Consider the following 21,600-nt stretch of genomic DNA (forward strand, 5'->3'; position numbering starts at 1 on the left):
CATTCAATGTACATTTTTGTTGTGAGATGGGTGGTGAGGAAGCTTTTTTCTCTATGTGATCAAATCCTTTAGCCTATTGCTTTCTCACTCAGGGTTCCAGTTTTTTACTTTTTTGTAAGGAAAGCTTTTTATAACCCAACACAATAGAAATAATCTTATTTCAACCTTCAGTGCGTTCGCAGTGTTTCCTTCTCCCTTTCAACCACCTCAAGCCCAGTCGTGTGTGGTGTAAGGTAGGGAAGTGGCTTTAGGGGAAGGTCAGTTGCGACTATCATTCACTGACTAGCAGCTGGAAGACATTTCCAGTAGTCAGTGCAAATATGAATGAGGCAACTTTTCATTTGTTCAAACCAAAAATAAGGGGTGACATTAGGTGTCTAAGGTCCTTTTCTGTAAGCAAGTGTTCTGTATCTTAAACCCTAAAGCTCATCTACCAATGGTCCACATGTCTTTCTCCACCATTCTCTGGACACTAGGGTGGGGTCAGAGACAGGCCAGCTCTCAAGCTCCTCTCTGACCCCCATCCTGTTCCAACCCTGTGCCTTTTGGCTGAAGCTACTCTCCTAGTGAGGCACAGCTCTCCTAGCAATTTAGTTTGGTCACTGAAGCTCTGACCTAGGCAAATGTTTCAAAGTTGCTAATTGCTTTAGTAATCTCACTCAGAACAGACACTCTGAAGTAGTGGTTCTCACCTGGGGGCAACTGCACCCCCAGGGCACACCTGGAAAGGTCTGGAGACATTACTGATGGTCACTACTCATGAGGGTGAGGGTGGGGGTGGGTTTATTGATATTTAGTGGGTTGCTACCAGGGATGCTGCTAAAACTCTACCAAGCACAGGGCAGCCACTGTAACAAAGAATTATCTGGTCCTGAATGTCAACAGTGGCTCAGCTGAGAAACCCTAATCTACAGAGAAATATTACAATAATGAGTTCATCAATATTTTAAAAATGTTTTACAAGAATGAGTTTAAATTACAGGGTAACTGTGGACTTTATTAACTACACTGTTCAAACTTGAACTGACAATGACTTGGTAGCCTATAGAGTAGCTTCCTCCTTGCCTCCAGTGAGTGACCTCTCTCTCCATCCATCATCTCTCATCTTCTCTCAGCACCTCAGATGGCCTGCCTCTTGTTGGAGATGCCCTGAGCAGTGTGCCAGACCCCTGTCTTGCTGGAAAAATGAGAACTGCAGGGAACACTAGACAGGTGTGCTCTAAGATGCTGCTATAGGTGGCTTCCTACTCGGGTGCACCATTAACTTAACACGAGGCCAGCCCGGGAACACCATAAGGTAGAAGGCAGATCCTAGTACTTGAGAGCCAAGTGGACAAAGGTTGTATATTGTACACTTAAAAAAAATGTTATCTATTAAAAAATCATGACTACCTATGAAAAGTTACTTTTAGTAGTAACAGATTGCTATCATCGAGAGACAGCAGTAGCCACTCTAAATGCAGCAGTGATACTCCCAACAAGTCCTTGTGCAGACCAGGCTCCTGCCAGTGCTGGGTGGATGGTGGCCAATCCTCAGGGAACCCGAGAGGGTCACTCCTCACAACAGCAGGGTCCACACCTAGTGATGGGCAAGCAGCTGCCCATACACGGCCCAGGGCTAATTGTGTTGCTCAGACAGAACATCTGTGTATGTGTGTGTACTTAAAAGGTCTTACTTTTTAAGGAAGGTCTTACTTCTAAGCTACTTGAGAATGATCTGCTGACAAATTTTCTCTCTCAGAATTCCAGTTTACTATATATTTAAGCTTTGTAAACTTTCATCATAAAGCTGTTCATAAAGCTGGATTGTTCATAAAGCTGACTTTGATATAATGATCAGGTCAAATTATGCTCTTTAAGGGAAAGACAAAATAGAAAGTATTAGAAAACAAACAAAAACATGGGACAAGTGAGCTTCAAAGGAACCAAAGGAAAACTGGGATAATTATGTAAGTTTCTACAACCTACAGACCAGGAAACAGAAATCCTTCTACAACTTACGCTTAGCACTAAATTTGTTTTCTTTTCGAGTTCTGCCAGTTTTCTTCAAGCAGTTGTCACACACAAAGCTGCAAAAACATAATGGATGTGATCAGATTATAGAAAACAGTATATGTTGCCAAACCAGTGAAATGTAACATTACGATACTTTGTTGGTGGTTAAATCACATCATTGTACAAAAGTAAAGAGGCAGACTGCTTTGATTCTATAGTTCCTAAAGCAGGCAAACACTTAAAGACTCAAAAGATTTAGAACCAGTTGCCATCCATCTTAATTGCTGAATTCTTGCTGACAACAATGAATGAAATGCAGCAGCAGCAGGCATCCTCCCCTCCACCGTGTAAAACTGCTTTCTCTTTCCCAAGATCACACGAAATTACTTACCCCGATGGCCAAATGATATCATAGTGTAAAACACAAATCTGATGCATCTTCCGGCCACATTCCTTGCAATCAACAAAACTGGAAGACAAAGAAAGCACACTGAAATGCGCACAGAACCACACAACAGAGTGGTCTGTAGGAGCTTGTGTACTGTGTTCGCATCCTGTCCTCTTGATTACTTTGAGTGTCTGGCATTAATGCACCTGTTGATTGATTCAGCCATATTTTATAGTAATTCATCAGTATATTTTCCATAGAAAAAGCTGACTTTCTCCCCCTTTTTTTTGTACAAATGCCTCACTCCGCTCTTCTCCCAATCTCCTTTGCAACCAGGAACGAAACTTTACTTTTAAAAAGCTCTATGATAAAGGCACATTTTATGGGCCACTATTTCTGACATTACTACACATCTTGAAGACCAATGCTTGCTCTATGTAACTGCACAAGCCTAAACTGACTTAAGTAACAGAGAACAGTATTTTCAGCATTATAAACACTTATTCTTAGACCTAGGCACAGGAAATATTTGCTCTGAGTCAGTCACAAAGGTGGGAAGTCCCAAGCTGAGTGGTAAGTGACAGTCCTTATTCAAGTACACACTGGAGAGCAAAAGTTCACACTGAGCTGCTTGCCCCCTGCTGTACTCCCACCCAAACTCATTTGGAAATCTTAATCACCAACATGCTTGAAGGTTAGTCTGTTTTTTCAGGCACTCCCTCAGCATCACCACAAATTACACTTGGTAGAAGCCTTAAGGGGCAAGAGAGTACCACATTTCCCTCAAATTCTCTTGGGTTCAGGCTCTTCCAATCAGCCTGGATGGTGAGAGAGCCCTGTAACCTGACACATGTTCTCATTTATCGTCTATTGAGCCCCTGATCTTTCCACTGTCCTTGCTGAGCAAGGCTTCAACCACAAATAGAGCCTAACCCAGCTTGTCTGTTCCTGTCTACTGGAGGAAGATACACGCACAAAATAGCAGCACCATTAACTGGCTTGTCTTGAATATTCTCTGGCAGTCCTGTGCTGTGTTGCCCTTCTCCCCACCCCCTACTCTATCTGGTGGCTGTTCTGAACAGAACTCCCTCCTCAAGTGCTCCATCACCCCCAACCAGATCCTTCTCTGAAATTTTGACAGTTGAGCTCATCCCTGGGTTAAAAAATTTTAAAAGCTCAGCAGGCAATCACTTCAGTTTCTGTGCCTACTCCAAAGATACCCTATCCTTAACCTTTCCCCTCCTATGTGTAAAATAGGAATGTGAAAAATTACATTATATATTCTACACTCCATTCTATCAATTTTGAATTTTAACCTCTTTCCCCTTCTATTAAATACTAACCAACTGATTGGCTCCCTTTCCTGTATTTTTTTTCATGTAGTTACATAAGCTGCCACCTACACTGGCCTTTTCCTTGCCTCCCCAGTGTGGTCCCTTCTACCAGAAGGCTGTTGTTCAGGTCGGCCTTCCACTGCCCACCTAAGCTGCTCCTGAGTCTCCTAAGTAGCTTCCCTACCAGGAAGCAAAGCCTTCCCCTCTGGTGAATCCCCCTCACAGATCCAGGGTGATCTTTCCAAGACAGAAGCCAATGATGTCTCTCCAAGCCTCCCCAGTACATCCAGGAGGAAATCTATATGTCAAAGAGCAGTGTAAGGGACCCTGTACCCAGTATCTTTCCTCTGCATCTCAAGGGGTTCCATCCAAACCTCCTACCTACCAACCACTTGAGCTTATCTGCAGTGTTGTTGAACATCCTGCGTTCTTCCACTCCTTTGTGTCTAGAACACCCTTCTCCTCTTCCCCAACACCTGCTTCTAGATAGGCATCACCTTCTCTGGGATACCCTTATGCCCTGGGACAGGACTGCTCACCTTTGCAGCATCTTACTGCCTTCTGCTATGTGTGCTATGACCCACCTGCCTCTTGTACTGAAGAACAGAGCCCCACCCCCCTTGATTCACCTGTGTGTTGGCCTACTGCCTAGCACTGAGTATTCCAATGCAGTATGTTTTGAAATTGAAAAATGAATATAAACTGTAGTGAAACTGAAAAACTGCAGGGAAGGACATACTGTGAACAGGGAGATGGACAACTGGCACAAACACCAATCCACTGGTCATTAAAGATCTGGGAAAGTATCTCCTCGTGAGCACTTTGCTCAGGCTGGAGCTCTGGTAGTCAATGTGTAATCAGCCTGGGCACTGCTAGTAGGAAAAACTAAGTAAGCTCTGAACAGTCAAGTCAGGTTCCAAAATGAGGCCTGGGTGGGGAGTCTGTCTTCCACTGCAGCAGCTGGTCTCCCTAGAGCTGGGGAGGTCAGGGCCGATAGAGAGGAGGACCTGTTTCTCAGTTCTGGATGTACCACAGCCACACTTCCCAAACATCCAATGGTGCCTGCTCTCACCAAGCAGCTCTGAAAGAGCATTCACCACAGTGATAGAACACAACGGGCCTCTCCACACACTGGCCTGCTCTCAGAACTCAGCGTTGGGGATCTAAAAGGAGTTGTCACACTGAAGGAGCTTGGAAGTCTCTTTAAGGGCCACCACAGAGCAAATTTTGCACATACAGCATTCTCATTGAGCACTGGAGGAAAGTCAGATCAGTGGCAAGAACATATACAAGGCTCCCCATTATTTATTTTTTAGAAAGTGGTTTCTAAGAGGTTTTCTTTCTGAAATTTCCCTTTAAATGATATTAGCACTACTCCACCCAATATTCTTTTGGTTTCTAAAGATTCACACTAAATGACTACCTAAAAACACCAATGACCAAGCTATCAGAAAGGTTCTAATAGGTTTGACTTCTGCCAAGATGGAGGCATAGGTGGAAACACTGTGCCTTCTCCCACAACCAAGTTTGAATACAACAAAGGTTTGGAGAACAAAGACGCAGCCAAAGAACAGAAAATTGAACTATACGGAAGTCCAACAACAACCAACCATTCAACCGGGACCGGTAAGAGGGGCGGAGCCAGCAGCGGAGCAGGGTCGGGCAGGAAAGATTCCCCCGACCCCAGGCACCCAGGCAGTTCTGCATCGGGCTGACCCACTGAGGGTTCGGGGCTATAGGCTGGCTGCGGTCACACATTCGAGAGCAGATAAACCAGCAAAGGAGTGAGCAGTAAGACGAACCAAGCAGGCCCAGCGGCGAAACCAGCGGTGGGCTGACTGCAGCCACATATTCGTGCGCAGTGAGACAGACCGTCCTGCCCGCCATGGCGGCGGGAGGCAGCAGAGGGGCCCGCCATTGTTTTCCTTTGGCCCCACCCCCCCAGTCGCCACTCAGTGGCCTGGCCCTGGTGAACACCTAGGGCTCTGCTCCTCTTACGTAACAGGCACAAACAGTCCAAAATATGGCTCAAGAAGAACTCAAAGCCCCAGAGCCCATAACTCTAAGCGACCAGGAAATAGTGAACCTCTCAGATGCACAATTCAAGACACTGGTGATCAGGATGCTCAGACTGGTTGATTTTAGCCACAAATTAGAGGAATATATGAAAGCTAAACTAATTGAAATGAAGGGAAATGCACAGGAAACCAATAGTGATGGAAAGGAAACTGGGACTCAAATCAATGGAATGGACCAGAAGGAAGAAAGAAACATCCAACCAGAAAAGAATGAAGAAACAAGAATTCAAAAAAACAAGGAGAGGCTTAGTAACCTCCAGGACATCTTTAAACATTCCAACATCCGAATTATAGGGGTACCAGAAGGGGAAGAGGAACAGCCGTGAGTGGAACACGTATTTGAACAAATAATAAAGGAGAACTTCCCGAGTCTGGCGAAGGAAATAGACTTCCAGGAAATCCAAGAAGCTCAGAGAGTCCCAAAGAAGTTGGACCCAAGAAGGAATACACCAAGGCACATCATAATTACATCACCCAAGATTAAAATGAAGGAGAGAATCCTAGAAGCAGCAAGAGATAAGGGGACAGTCACCTACAAAGGAGTTCCCATCAGACTGTCAGTGGATTTCTCAAAAGATACCTTCAAGGCAAGAAGGGGCTAGAAAGAAGTATTCCAAGTCATGAAATCCAAAGACCTACATCCAAGACTGCTCTATCCAGCAAAGCTTTCATTTAGAATGGAAGGACAGATAAAGTGCTTCTCAGATAAGGTCAAATTCAAGGAGTTCATCATCACCAAGCCCTTATTATATGAAATGTTAAAGGGACTTATCTAAGAAAAAGAAGAGAAAAAATATGAACAGTGAAAGGACAGCCAACTCACAGTTACTAACAACCACACCTAAAACAAAAGCAAACCAAGAGGACAGCTAGATCAGGAGCAGAACCACAGAAATGAAGAACACATGGAGGGTTAGCAACAGGGGAGTGGGAAGAGGAGAAGGGGGGAGAAGGTACAGAAAATAAGTAGCATAGACGGTAGGTAAAAAATAGATAGGGGGGAGGGCAAGAATAGTAGGGGAAATATAGAATCTAAAGAACTTGAGACACGTGGTCATAAACTAAAGGAGGGGAATGGTGGGGGAGGGGGTGTGCAGGGTGGAGGGGAATAGAGCAACTGTAATGGTATAATCAATAAAATATATCTAAGAAAAAGAATTTGGATTTCTTAAAGTACCTGAAAAGAAGTGATCATTCAATAAAGGAATAAATGATGGGGGAAAAAAAAGAAGAAGAAGAAGAAAAAAAGAAAGGTTCTAATAGAACCAAACATCCATCTCATCTTATCATTGTTAAAATTCAGTAACTGGAGAGCATGTTACAAAGACACACGTTTTGTGTGAGTAAAAGGATAATCTATACCTGAAATAACATTGCACAATAAAATTCCAACCAGGGCAATGCATTTCCAATGCCCCATCCCACAACCTGTTCATAAGGATGAACTTCCGTGACCTGAAACTAAAAGCTGAAAGTCAGAAAGAAAAAGCTATATACTCACGGTTCAGGATCTAAGGTATCATTTTTCTTCTTTTCAAACTGATCCTTTGAAATTGTCCTTGTTTAGAAGAAAAAAGAAAAAAGAAAAATGTTAACGAATTTATCTGCTGAGTATAAATTATAGTCTCAGATATTATTTTATAACTAGTTCTTCAAACGAAAAGTAACTGGTCAGCTAAAACCTCAAGTAGATGCAATGATGGCACAGGCATATAAAATTCAATTGCACAGAAAACACTAACATTTATTTTTCTCTTTCTTCCTTGGAACATTTCCTCCCACCTATCATCAACATTTACTACAAGATTTAACTAAGACTAGTCAAAATGTCATGACAGAATTGTGTTGAAATTCAAACCTGTTAATTTTCAATCAAATCCATATGGTAGTGGCTACTAAATATAATATTGGTGTAACCAACTCTTTTAAATTACAATATTCCCTCAATGACAGAAGGTCAACATGTACTTGGAAATACTGTTAAAGAGCTGAGTATTTGGTTTCTATTGTCCTTTTGTTATGATCAGTGTATATTTGAATTACTTTTGATTCATAGAATTACACAATTATTAATCATGCAATAGGACCGAAAGATTAGGATACAAGGGATATAAAAATAACTGGAATAGGTAGAATATCTGTTATACTGGTTTGTATGTTTTACAAGTGGATATGGTTTGTTTTGTACTTGAATAAAGTAACCTTGATTTGCAGAGTAAGTGTCCTATACCACTGGAAACTGCTTCATCAGGAGGCCTGCTGCCTCTAGGGGGCATCACACTAGCAGACTAGCCAGCATGACAGGAATCATGGCAGAGTCCGGACAGAAAAGAGTTAACGTGGATCACCGGTAGTCCTGGGCAGACATGTGGCTGGCAGGTTTTTAGGCATCTCAAGCATAAAAATGAGCTGACCACCCAATTTTGTGGATTTGCTTTTTCTTGCCACATTCTGGACATTTAACCACTGAAAGATAACTCCATCAGAGGACAGGCATCAGGAGGAAAAGATGGACTCAGTGAAGGAATGAATGAGCCACCTCAGGCCTATTTGCATTGGACCTAGTGAGCAAGAGTCAAACCTCCTGCCTGAAAGGAAGACACATTCACACTTTGGGAGCTCATTATCTGTGTTTTATTAGCTTTACGACCTAAAGGATGAAGGTAGCTACAAAAGACCTATTTTGTGCTATTGCCAGTTCTGTGAATAGGGTTACTTGGTTTCTCTGGTATAACAGCAAATTTACAATTTCCCAAAATGGAGGGTGACAACCACTAGGAATAGCCAAGTGCTTTAGAAGAAGGGTCAGAGCAAGGTCAAGAGAGAGCAGTGAACTACATGGGTGGGCTGCAGTCTTGAATGGAGGGAAGAACACAAAAGTGGCACTGGTGTTCAACTAAAACAGCTACATGTTAAAGTGAGCATAGTTAATATGAGGAGATACAACACACAAAAGTCAAAACAGCAGTGTTCCTTCCCTTTTACTCACGGACAAGAGACAAAAAAACAATTACAAATCACCCCCGAGAAAAATTACAGGATGGTACTTACGTCTGGGGTTGTGAAGGGTCGTCACCCAGGGTAACATTCTCCCCCTGGATCTCTGTGAAACACTTCTCACAGAAATGATACCTGTCAGCAAGAAGGCCATACTTGGGTGAACTGGTCCATCATAACACACAGCCACCCAAGCAACGAAGCCACCAATCAGAGCAGGGCAGATCACCACGACGAAAGGGGAACGTTGTTGGTTGATTGATGGGTCAGTGAGAACAATGAGAGGAACAGGGGAAGGTGGGGAAGGGCAGGATTAGAGAACAGGGAAGGGAACAAATAGCACAGACACAGAGGTAAGACGCAAACACCAAGACAACACAGAGCAGAAAGCCAAGGCAAAGCATTGATTAGCATTCGGTCTCATTGCACACATATCAGGCCATCATCACTAACAACGACTGGTCTGGGTTCAGCTCCAAGATGCAAGTGTTTGCAAGGAGTTGTTAATACTAGAATTGTAAGGAGCTTAAATTTAGGAGTTTGGATTTTGTTATTACTTAGAGAAAATCAAATATAATTTCAGGGCTTGATATGAAAAAAATTTACTTTGAACAAAACAGTCTGACAAAAGGCCTTAAAATGCAATTTAAACTGAAATAGCTTATTTTTCAAAACAGAATATTTATGCTTGACAGCAATTCAGAGATTTTATTTCTGGTATTTAAGCCAGATCTTTAAGGGTATAAATATGTTCAGTACCCAAAACTGGTTTTAATCTTTTTCCTGTCTTTTTTTTCATGTTAATCACTTGATTAGATTACAATACAAATGAAACCAAATCCATTTTCTAGACAAACAATTAACAGAAATGCAATCGGGGTCAAAGACTTTCCAGGCATTTATCAATAAGAATACACAGAGAAAAAACTGCGATATATTGTATAAACAATACAATATATGTAGATCCATGAACAAAATTAAAGACTTAAAATTTTCAATTCTAAGCTTTGTTTTAATATTTTTGGTACTGGGACCAATCATTCATCAATCTGAGATACTCAGTGATCGACTGCTCTGACTTGGTGACAATCCAAATTTAGCAAATTTAGAGAGTTAATCTTTAAAGCACAATCTGCATTTGAGAAATTATCCATAACCCCAATTTCTTGTAAAATAATCCAGAGCCTCAGCTCAAGCTAGCAAATAAGAATAAAATAAAAACTATTAAATGTTTGGAAAGGACACAAATGAGAAATCAACAAAAATGCAGGCTGATGCTATATAAAACAAGATGGGCACACAAGGATACTTTAAAAATAAACAAGCTGAATGGAGATGACCTATACAAGCAAAAAAGATGAGTATAAGGTAGCAGCGGCAGCACAGTAAAATGCGGTTTTAGTGCTCAAAACTATGTCTACAAGGTGCCAAGAGGATTAGTGTTAAAGACACTATGACAAGACTTGGAGTGCCACACTGAACCAAGAGTACAGAAGGAGACGCAGCAGCTTGCAGCTTCACTCATGCTCTCATGTGTGCACGCACACACGCATGCACACGCACACACGTGGCTACAAACGACTGAGAGTCAGGTACCACCTGGCCAGTTTGTCTTCATTACTAAAATAGGTCTCCCGCAAGTTCTAGCTCTAATCTTAAACATACTGACCATTTTGTCTGCTATAGTTCACTGGCTAAATACATATAGTAACAGCATAAAACTTTGGAGAATGCACACACACCAAGATCACACAACTTTTCAATTTTTTGATGAGGAACATGACAGATTCCCTGCGGGTAACAACTGGATTAATCAAAGTTTCTTGCTGGGACCTGTTTGTTTAGGGCTAAGTCAATCAATGAATTCTGCCAACATTAAAAACTTTGACCAGCCCTGGCTGGTGTGGCTCAGTGGATTGAGCACGGGCCTGCGAACCACACAGTTGCGGTTCGATTCCCAGTAGGGGCACATGCCTGGGTTGCGGGCCAGTTCCCAGCAGGGCACTCATGAGAGGCAACCATACATTGATGTTTCTCTCCTTCTCTCCCCCTCTGAAGATAAATGGATAAAATCTTAAAAAAAAAAAAAAAACAAAAAAACTTTGACCAGAAACAAAGAGATGAGCACTACTGTTTTAAAATAGATACCTACATAGAGGGGTGGGCAAAAGTAGGTTCATGGTTGTAAGTATGCAAAACCAGTTTATTCTTTATTATTTAATAATTATTATATTATTTGTCTTATTTTTATTACTGCTATTATTTAGTATCCTTACTTATGACTTATCTATTAGGTAATAATGTCTGGCAATTCAACCTACATTTGCCCACCCATGTGTAATACCTTTTTTTACTGAACAAACTATAGTAATATTCTGGCTATTCACTATTTTCTAAATATTTCTCCGGAGCCCTTGATATCACGTAGTGAAAACAAATTCCTTGTGCAGAAGGACATGGTTATCACTGGCAGGAAAGAATCAAAGTACAGGAACTATAAACTAATTCAGTGGCAATTAGAACAATAGGAAAAGAAATACCTCCTTCATGCCAAACACTTCCCTTTTAAAAGTAAAACTAGGAATTGAGCGTTCCAATTAATTTTATGATTAAACACACAGCCACTGTGGACTAACCAGAAGAGTACTCCTGAATACATTTTGAAATGAAATTGCCATGATAATTACATGTGAACCTAAATGGCTTTAAAACCCTGAACAAATTCTTAGTTTTTGTTCAAGCAGGATTTCAAGTCCAGCAATATCCAAGAAATAAGTATCACAAATCCAATGGAGGAAACCGGCCTGGGACAAATCACTGATGGCTGAACGGGCTGCCCATGGAGTGGCCGCAGAAAACTATGCTCTGCGTGCAACTAACTCCCATCCATGAAAAACATCAGCACCAGTAACTGGGACAGAGAATTAACACGTTAGAGCCTGTCCCAAAACAATGCCAGAGACATATTGAGGTTTTAGAGGGGAGTGGGAAGGGGCCCAGGGACTTACTTTAAAACCTTTCTGAGAAATGACCACAGCCCACAGAAGACAGCATCGTCACCCATCTAGTCAAATCAGCTGCAACCACCCTGGCAATCAGTGGGTGACAGATGTTAATGCCAGGCTGCCCCTATCTTATTACCTAGTCCAAACTTTATTCACCCCAGAAACACATAAGTATTCAGATATTTACTTTTCACTATAAGAGCCTAGTTGTCATTCTGCCTTGTGTGAAGGAAGCAGTTCGATGAACATGGAATTGTAAAGGAGAAATACTTCACATAATCTGATGATATACATCTGGGTACCTAAAGTTAGCACAATGTAACTACATAGTTTGTCTGTAGGGTAAGTTAATGCATGGAGTAAATTTTCAAATGCAGATTGTTTTAAGTACCACTGTTATCAGTATATACAAATACTGGGGATGTCTATAGACAGTATATCTTATCCACAGATAATAACTGGAAAAATCTATAAAACAGTTTTCCCAACATGAGTTTCTTTCAAATCCTTAAAGCATGGAAACAAGTGAAAATGTAACCATACTCTAGTTTATATATTAGTTTCACTTGTTTAAATGGTCTCTATTGTTTTAAGTGCCCAAACAGTTTAGGACTCTTAAGTGTCAAAACAATGATTCATAAGAACAACACAGTGTTCATAAATAGTCAAAAGTTAAGAATAAAAATGTAAGCAGTCAAAATGTCCAGCACAGGATTAGGCCAGTGCTTTCTTAAAATTACATGTTAATCTCTCTTAGCCAGTGTGGCTCAGCTGGAGTATCTTCCTATAAACCAAAAGGTCCGGGTCAGAGCACATGTCTAGGCCGTGGCACATACAGGAGATAAGCTACTGATGTTTCTTTCTCATATCAACATGTCTCTTTTTCTAAAAGCAATGAAAGTATGTCCTCAGATGAGGATTAAAATTTTTAAAAATTACATGTTAATCTCTTCACATTGAGTATTCTAGAAAGCACACCTTGTGAGATTAAGCTGAGAAGTAGTGTGCCTATATTTATAAAATGTTATTAAAACAACTCTTTATTTATATTTCTACTCTTAACGGACACTCCCCATCAATACCGTCATGCAAGGGGTAAGTAGTATACTCTGATGCTATCATTTCTATTGAACTTAAATACTGTGAAAATCTGTGCAATCAGCAAAGGAAGGGTCCCAAAGGATTCAGACACAATGAAATCAACAATGAAAGGCCCCAAACTTTATAGAGAGAGTGGCAAGCAATCTGTTGCCTGTTATTCCTTCTATACCCAAACTGTGTTGGGCACCCAGTGGCAGGGGCGTTTTTTAGCGTATCGTTTATTTTAACCTATTCTCTTAAAATTTCTAACTTTATTTTGCTCGGCACATAACAGTTTCCAAAGTGAATTCTTATTCATTATTTCACTGAAGACTGACAACCGAGACTATCAGGGAAGGTGTTATTATGTCTATATCACAAAGAGGAAGGTTAGGCTTAATATTTTATGGGATGTCCTGAAGGTTACGATGCCAAAGATGTAATTAACAGGACAGGCGAGAGCTTTCCGAACACTTGCCACTGTGGGAGAGGTTCCATTATACAAGGGCCACAGTGTCACTTCAAACTTTGTCTTAAAAGTTTGTCAAAACTTTTGTCTGTCAAAACTTCTTCTATTGACAGAAGAGTACACTGAGATAGAAATTAAATTCCAAATGTTAAAAAATATTTCTCAGCAGGACAGTTGTACAGGCTGCACCTCTATACAGGCTCCCCTCTGAGGTGTCCATCTCTTCCCCTTACCAGCATTTCACTGTACCATATGGTACATGGATAAGCAAGCTGGGCAAGGCTAGAAACTTTTTCTTGAAACATTTTTAGGTCAAGAGTTTTTTTAAAAGTAGGATTTTGATGAAAGTTATTAATAATCTTGACTATAGTTACATTTTTAAAAATTAAATAACTAGAAAACATAATTGCAAGAAAAATAATTTCAAAGTTCCAAATAATTCAAGCCTACGCATGAACCTCTGAATAAATAATAGAACACTCTCTACTTATCTTCTTCAAAGTACTAGAACATATGGAATTACTAAGCAAACAAGATCAAAATATAAAAATATCAAAGCCTAATGTTGACATTTAACATTTCAATATAAAGATGGGGAGTAGGCATGAAGCTTCTTGGTCATACAAAGAATCTAGTGGCCGATTCATAAAATGGAGGCAATGTAACTGAATTTGACCAAGAGTTATAACCTCTGCTTTAAGGCATAATGCCCTCACGCTATGGCAGTATGTGGCTACTGAAAATACTGGATGCAAGTAGCTTAATTTTCAAAACAACCCCCAAATATGAAAGTCATATTTGTGTGGGGAATCAATATAAAATAGTATTGCATTCTCCCTCTACTTAAGACAGGAGATCTATTCTTTACAAGCTATCAACATTTGAAGAGAATGGCAAATATTACTCATGCATACCTACTACTCACAAAACTCTGAAATGGCCATCTTACAAGAGGAGTTTTTCTTGAACTCAATAAAACACTGGATCCCATTCTGTGTTGTGCTGCTAATTAAAAACAAAATCTATGGTTTTAGCTCCAGTGCAAGTCTTTCTATCAGATTGTCCAGGCCAAATTATCCAGGCAAGCATTTACAGGGGGAATAGCAAAATAAAATGTTTCAACTATGTTATTATCTCAAAAAAGGCATGCTAATCTTTATTAGAGTTACTTTCAACTCTAGGCTCTTTCTTATATGGTTACATTTTAGAATCTTGACAATTGCTTAAGAAAGAATGTACCTGATCCAAGTAGTGCAGCAAGTAGTTGTGAGCTTAAGTTTTTACACTGTAAAAGGATTCCTTAATATTAAGATCCTGTACCTGAGTGACCAAGAAACACTGAAACTGTGGCTACTTTAACTGGAACTTCAGGAAAGAATTAATGTACTTGGGCTACAAGCAGACAAACAGGCTTTGCCCTAAAACCTTCCTTTTGTCCTGTAATTCAGGAAGCTGCTTGATGCTTACCTATTCTGATAGCTGTAGTAGGCTGCATCTCGAGGAATTGTACATAGCTGCTTCCCATAGCAGCACAAAGTCTGTGGGGAAAACTCATACTGCAAAAACAAAGGAGAAAACACTAAAAATATATCCCATTTACTGTCATTTAACGTTCTAGTCCACTATGGTGGGTTAGAGTCACCCAGTAAATTATTTCTGTTAGTATACTAGATAGTTTTCTAACATTTTTCACAGCTATTTAAATAAAGATATTTTTTTGATATGTTACAGAATTAGTGTCTAAGAGACATTCATCACTGATAGAGAATGCACACATGGGCAAGCAGAAATGCTTCACCCAAGGCCTTCCCCAATAAGCACCTCTAGCTTTGATCATTCATTATATATCACTTCAAGTAATCAACTCTTTTGCAGAATACCAGATTCCACCTGTATACTTCTGAGCACACACATGTGGCCAAAATGTTGAGTCTATCATATTATCATACAGCTGGATTAACTAGGAAAGATCATTTTCCAGAAGGAGCTTAAACTGTACCTTGCGTCCACAGCAATATCCAAGGGACTGCATAACAGGGTCAATTTCTTGCTCAAACACCTCTGCCAGTTTACTGCAGAATTTATAGACCCGAGACGTCTTGCGATTATAAAGCCACGCGTTGTTGAACATCAGCCAGACGTCATCCACATACTGCCAGGGTTCTTGGTACTGCCCTGTGTCCAGCTTCCGCTTGATGGTGGAAAGGTCCATGGGGTTCTTCACAATGTCAAAGTAATCCTTAAAGACAAAATGGCCTCAATCTAGTGGATACCCCAAATTCCAAATGCCAGCCTTATCTCTTAAAATAAAATAGAAAGTACTGAACAACATCTGTTTCCAACAACAAGAAATGAGAACTGACAATAAAAATAACCCGATCATCCTGTAGTTTTACTAAAATTATAATTAATATTTTCAAATGTGATCAAATTCCTTCAAAGGCAAAGTTAAAGAAAAATTATATAGAAAAGAATTGTTTAATAACAGATGCTTTTTAATGTAAGACTTTAAAAATAAGAATTTTCATACACTGAATTACAATGGTGAGCAAATTTATCAGAGAGTACGTTTTTCTAAAGATTAACTCTTGGGTCTACCAAGCAAATGAAATTCCAAGATAAACACAAAAACAGGAATACAACTTAATGGAATGCATCAGGTCACCATGGCCTTTGCAAGACTATCCAGGATATCAAAGCAAGAGGCTCATGTGTTTTATAATTAATGGTCACCAATTCTTCAAATCCATTTTTCAGACTAAGTCTTACATAAAACCCCAAGTACAAAGTGGGTCACCAGAGCAAGTGGGTGGTGTACCCAGAGCATGCTCCCTTCTCACGCATCCCAACCCCTCCATGGACCCTGTGGCTTCACAAAACAAGTAGGAAACACACATTTCAATAAGCCAAAGCTGCATTACTGTTTGACAGCAAACTGCTTTTTATATTAGGAAATAAGTATTTGAAACAAGGTTGCTATTTTACCCAATTAAAAAAAATAAAACATGAATACTCATGAATTACACTGGTAAAGTTATAACATATTCTTACTCTATGAACTTACTGGAATTCCTAGGAGCTGAGGATCAACAGGCTGGCGAAAAGGTAAGGACTCTGGATCCTGTCGATACAGTGCTTCTAAGGTTGGCATAAGAGCCTGACGTAATTCTTCTGGTTTAAAGACTGCAGTTAGAACGCATGAGGTGAGAACACTATTTATGAGGCACCCAGACTCCTCCTCCATGACACTTCAGATGGAAGCCTGGACCATTTCTGAGAGGGCCTGAATCATCTCTCTCCTAGCCTCGAAGTTTCTAAGGGTTCTCATTCAGTTGAGTCTACAGACATTCTAAAGTTACAAATTCAGGATTTCCCAAAAGTACAGTAAAGTTGGGGTTTCTAAAAACTGCATCCATGTTACAAAGCAAAATACAACATTAAGTTTGCTTCTTTAGTGAGAGGGTTCCAACATTAAAACTGTGTTGTAACAGAAAATGAAGCTCACTCCCAAATCTTCTTCAGTGATCAAACGGAGGTAATCAAGTCATTTCACTGGAAGGGACCTTTCCTTCTTCGATGAAACTTCCCTGTTTTTGGCTGAAGTAAACTCAGACCACCTGAGACAAAGTCTTATACTATAACCTCATAAATGTACACAGTGATAGAGCTATAAAAAAGTATTTTCCCCCAAAGTTCTATACTGTTCTCTCCCACATTTACCAATGCCCATTTTTCCAGCCTCTCAGTCATCCCATTTCCTGCTACATTTTCTGTTGTCACCAATTCAAGGATAAACAGTGGCTGCCAAATACATTCAAGATGGCACATTCATACGAATCCCAAATGAGTTCTAACGACACAGGAAAATGTGCACAATGGCCTCTGAAGGCCAGAGGCAGGTCAGTCAGCAGAGTGTGTGATGACCCCACTTTGTTCCCATACATCCTATGCACAGAAAACTGACCAATGAGAGGAAAACACAGCAGAGTTCTGATGACTTGGTTATAAGTAATGTGAGATTTCCTCTTTCTATTTTAAAAAGACTTTCTACAACAGATACGTGGTACACTATAATTTAAAAATCAGATTAAAGCACCACAAACATTTAAAGTTTTAGTTGGTAAGTGGCATGCATCGAGTATACTGAGAGATGAAAACCATAGCCCTGAGAAGTTTCCTTAAGTTTACTGCCTTCAGAGCTAAGGACCACCATATGTCCTTACTGACTTCCTGTGGAAAAGAAATACCTGGCTGACCCTGGCCGCTGTGGCTCAGTTGGTTGGAACGTTGTCCTGTAAACCAAAAGGTCACAGTAGGTTCGGTTCCTGGTCAAGGCACATGCCTAGGTTGCCAGTTTGGTCCTCACTTGGGGGCGTGTATGAGAGGCAACTGATCAAGGTTTCTCTCCCTCTCTCTCCCCCCTCCCTTCCCTTTAAATTGATTAAAATCAATTTATCAAATTTTAAAAAATCACACAAGGGAAAAGGATCCATACAAAATACAAGACAGACAAATGGATCCTAATGTCAGAGTATGAAAAACTCAGTGCTAAGGACTGTGATTTTAAAATCACACTGCAACTCATCTTTAAGAAACTTCCCCTTGTTGAGTTTTGGTGTAGTATCAAAAAAAAAAAAAAAACCAACAACAACAACAAAAAAAACACCCCAATTCACAATCATCTGGAAAGGTTGTTATTCTTCCCTTTACCAACTATCTGGAGTGGGATTCTCTCCATGTACTTCAACCAATGTAATATAAGAGAGTGAAGGCAGGGGCAGATATGAGAATCCAGCTGTGTTCACTTATCTCTGAGCCATAAAATTGTAAAACGGATGTCATTATACTCACTAATTACTAATTGTTTTGGAAAAGTTTTTCCCCCATAGAATGAGTTATTTATGGGTGCTGTGTAACATGTTATTTTTAAATAAATTACATGTTAAAAAATTTCTATTTGAACATATATCTTTATTTTCTAATAGAGCAGATAGCCACAGATAATCCACACAAAAAATCTCTGGGGTCCTCAATTTTCAAAATATAAAGAGGTCCAAGATCAAGAATTTAAGAACTGCTGTACTCCATAATCACCAGAGTCCCTTCTAGCAGCAGAACTACACAACAGACTCAAACATTTTTCCACCATCTTTTCCAAATGTATAACCTGCAACCCTGAACTTTCTGGGCCCCAATCTCACATCTCTAAGGGTCGCCTGACAATCTTCCAACCCTCTGCCACCTCTTTCCTTTCTGGACACCTCTTCAATGTGATTTTTAAAATCACATCCATTGTGAGACTGGCTCACTACGCACAGCTGGGAATCCAAAACATCTTCACTTACCTGCCCCTACTCCCTCCTGCTGCACTAGATAACTGGGTCCCACTCCATTACCCCATTACTTTAGGCACTTAGTTTCCTATCTGTTGCAGTAGAAACCTACAAGCTCCTGTATGTGTGCTGTCATTGTGAAAATTCCCCTAACACCATAGCTTTTGGTCATCTTCCTGCTCAAATCTGTCAGTGGTTGTTCATGCCTTGCCAAAAAAAGCCTGAGAACCTTGGATGCAATTTCAACTGTGGTCCCACAGCCAGGACATCTCAGAAGAGAGCTGTGCCCCTGGGCTGCCACCTAGAGCCAAGGCTTGTTTCTCATTCCTGCCGTGAACCTATGGGTTCTCAGGCAGTAGTCCAGCTTGGTGTCACCATTTCTACTTGGGGAACAGCAGGCAAAAAAGTAAAAGAGGAGATGAAATTCTTTTTCTGCATTAGCTTTTTTAAAGCCCAGAATTGACTCTTTAAAAATTTTTTTAATCTTTTTTTTCTTTTACCATTTAGTCCCCTTATACCACCTCCACTTTCTGCATTAGCTTTTAATCCACAGTATGGAATCACAACACAATGGCAAAGCAGCACAATTCATTAAGTTCAAGAAGACACAACCTACTTTTTTTGCGTGGCTGTGAAGGAGATGCTGACTGAGAGGCGGCACCATTAGCAGTGCTCTCTTCTTCCTCTTTAGCTTCTACTTTTACTTCTGGTTTCTTTTCATCTACTTCCATTGGTTCTGATTTCTGCTCTGTTGTGTCTGATTCTTCTTTAACTTGAGAGGATCCTTGTAGATCCTCCTCCAGCACCTTGAAAAAACAAATGTATAGATAACAATACAAGGATATTAAAAACCCCTTACTGTAACTCAGAGTTATTGGAAGGCTTGTTGACACCTTCCCTTAGTCACAGCTACAATTATCATTCACTTTCTTTCTCACAAAAGAAATAGAGTATTTGGTGTCATATGGGTTGCTTTAACATAGTACCAGTACAATTACAGTCTTAATTTAAAAGTTTTATATGTTAGACTGCTTAAAAAATTGCATATACACACATACCTACTATCACCTGTTTGATAGTTTTACATATAGATTATTTCCAGGTTAGAATAACAATCTAAAATCTGAAAACTTGGGGCAGAGATAAAAAACCACATTGCTCATAGGGCCAGGCAGGCAAAATAAATGAATGCAGCAGGAGGTGGGGTGTGAGATAACAGGAAGTAGCGAAGACTCTGGCAAACTGGAGAGGCCACGCCCATCCAAACGCCATGCTGGTGCTCCCACCCAGACTGCTGCCACAGAGGACTGCAAGAATGCTGCTGACAGAGCTTCTCATTTTTCCGAAAAAATCCAAAAATTCAGAATTTATGATTCCCCACTTAAAAAATATTGTGTGAGCCAAACAAAACACATTTATGGGCTGGATTCAGCCCACAGTCATTTTCAACTTTTGCCACAAGTTAATAAGTAAACCAATACACCCCTTGTACAATTTAACTCTGCAGAACTATAAATGAATAAAAAATGGCAATGAAAAAATTGCTAAATGATCCAAACATTTAAAATGCAAGCCTTTACACCACTGAGTATGTTAGCTATGGGTCTGTCAAACATGGCCTTTATTATGTTGAGATATATTCCTACTAGATCTTCTTTTTTGAGTTTTTATCATAAAAGGACGCTGAATTTTGTCAAATGCCTTTTCTACATCTATTGAGATGATCATACAGTTCTTATCCTTTATTTTATTAATGTATCACATTAGAACACTTCCATCCCTGGGATAAATCCCACTTTGTCATGGTGCATAACCTTTTTTTCCCCCTTTAAGACTGACTGATTGACTGAGTTAATTAATTAATTTATTGAGATTGAGATTAAGGGGGGGGGGGCGGGGGAGAGAAACATCAATGTGTTTGCCTCTTGTGCATCCCCTACTGGGAACCTGGCCTGTAACCCAGGCACGTGCCCTGACTGAGAATCAAACTGGAGACCCTCTAGTTCTCAGGCCAGCACTCAATCCTCTGAGCCACACCAGCTGGGGCAGTATACAATCTTTTATAAACGCATTGTTGAATCTGGCTTGCTAATATTTTGTTGAGAACTTCTGCATCTATGTTCAAGGATATTGGCCTGTAATTTCCTTTTTTTTATAATGTCTTTATCTGGTTTTGGTATCAGAGTAGTTGATGCTGGCTTGATAAAATAGTTTGGAAGCATTTCTTCTTCTTCATTTAAAAAGTAATGTTTAGGAAGGATAGGTATTAATTCTTCTTTGAATGTTTGGTAGATGTCATCTGGTCCCGGACTTTTATTTTATCTAAGATCAGGAACAAACAAGGGTGGCCACCATCACTACTTCTCTCCAACATAACATTCCAAGTCCTAGCCATAGCAGTCAGACAAAACAAAGAAATCCAAATTGGAAAGGAAGGTATACAAAAGGCATCCAAACTGGAAAGGAAGAAGTAAAACTCAACTATTAAAACCAATAAATAACTTCAGTAAAGCTTCAGGATGAAGAATCAATATAAAGAAATATATTGCTCCTATACACTGTACCAATACCAAATGATCAGAAGAAATTTTAAAAAAACCCATCCCATTTATATTTGCATCCTAAAGTATAAAATATCTAGGCATAAATCTGACCAAAGAGAAAGACCTGTATTCTGAAAACTGTAAGACACCAAAGACAAAAATTAATCAAAAACCAAATAAATGGAAGACTATATACCTTGCTTGTGGACTGGAAGGATTAATACTGTTAAAATGTCCTTACTACCTAAAGTAATATACAGATTCAATTCAATCCCTATCAAAATACCAACGAAACTCTTCTCAGGATGAGAATTAATCCTAAAATTTATATGGAACCACAAAACCTTAATAGCCAAAGAAATCTTGAGAAAGAACAAA

General features: G+C 39.9%; 1 protein-coding gene across 2 annotated transcripts in view; it reads right to left on the minus strand.

Annotated features, from left to right (window-relative positions):
* The window catches only part of CREBBP (CREB binding lysine acetyltransferase), a 145,042-nt gene that overhangs the window by 20,939 nt on the left and 102,503 nt on the right, over positions 1–21,600 (minus strand). For both annotated transcript variants that reach the window (XM_037029955.1, XM_037029954.1), the window contains 8 exons: positions 19,296–19,485; positions 16,411–16,529; positions 15,346–15,585; positions 14,814–14,902; positions 8,847–8,927; positions 7,297–7,353; positions 2,387–2,464; positions 2,002–2,069 (listed from right to left, as the gene is read on the minus strand). In XM_037029955.1, the coding sequence (XP_036885850.1) occupies positions 2,002–2,069; positions 2,387–2,464; positions 7,297–7,353; positions 8,847–8,927; positions 14,814–14,902; positions 15,346–15,585; positions 16,411–16,529; positions 19,296–19,485 (922 nt within the window). The remainder of the gene's footprint in view (positions 1–2,001; positions 2,070–2,386; positions 2,465–7,296; positions 7,354–8,846; positions 8,928–14,813; positions 14,903–15,345; positions 15,586–16,410; positions 16,530–19,295; positions 19,486–21,600) is intronic.

Source organism: Sturnira hondurensis, unplaced genomic scaffold (assembly GCF_014824575.4).
Source record: "Sturnira hondurensis isolate 20B ecotype Veracruz unplaced genomic scaffold, ASM1482457v3 Scaffold0020579, whole genome shotgun sequence".
Lineage (NCBI taxonomy): Eukaryota > Metazoa > Chordata > Mammalia > Chiroptera > Phyllostomidae > Sturnira > Sturnira hondurensis.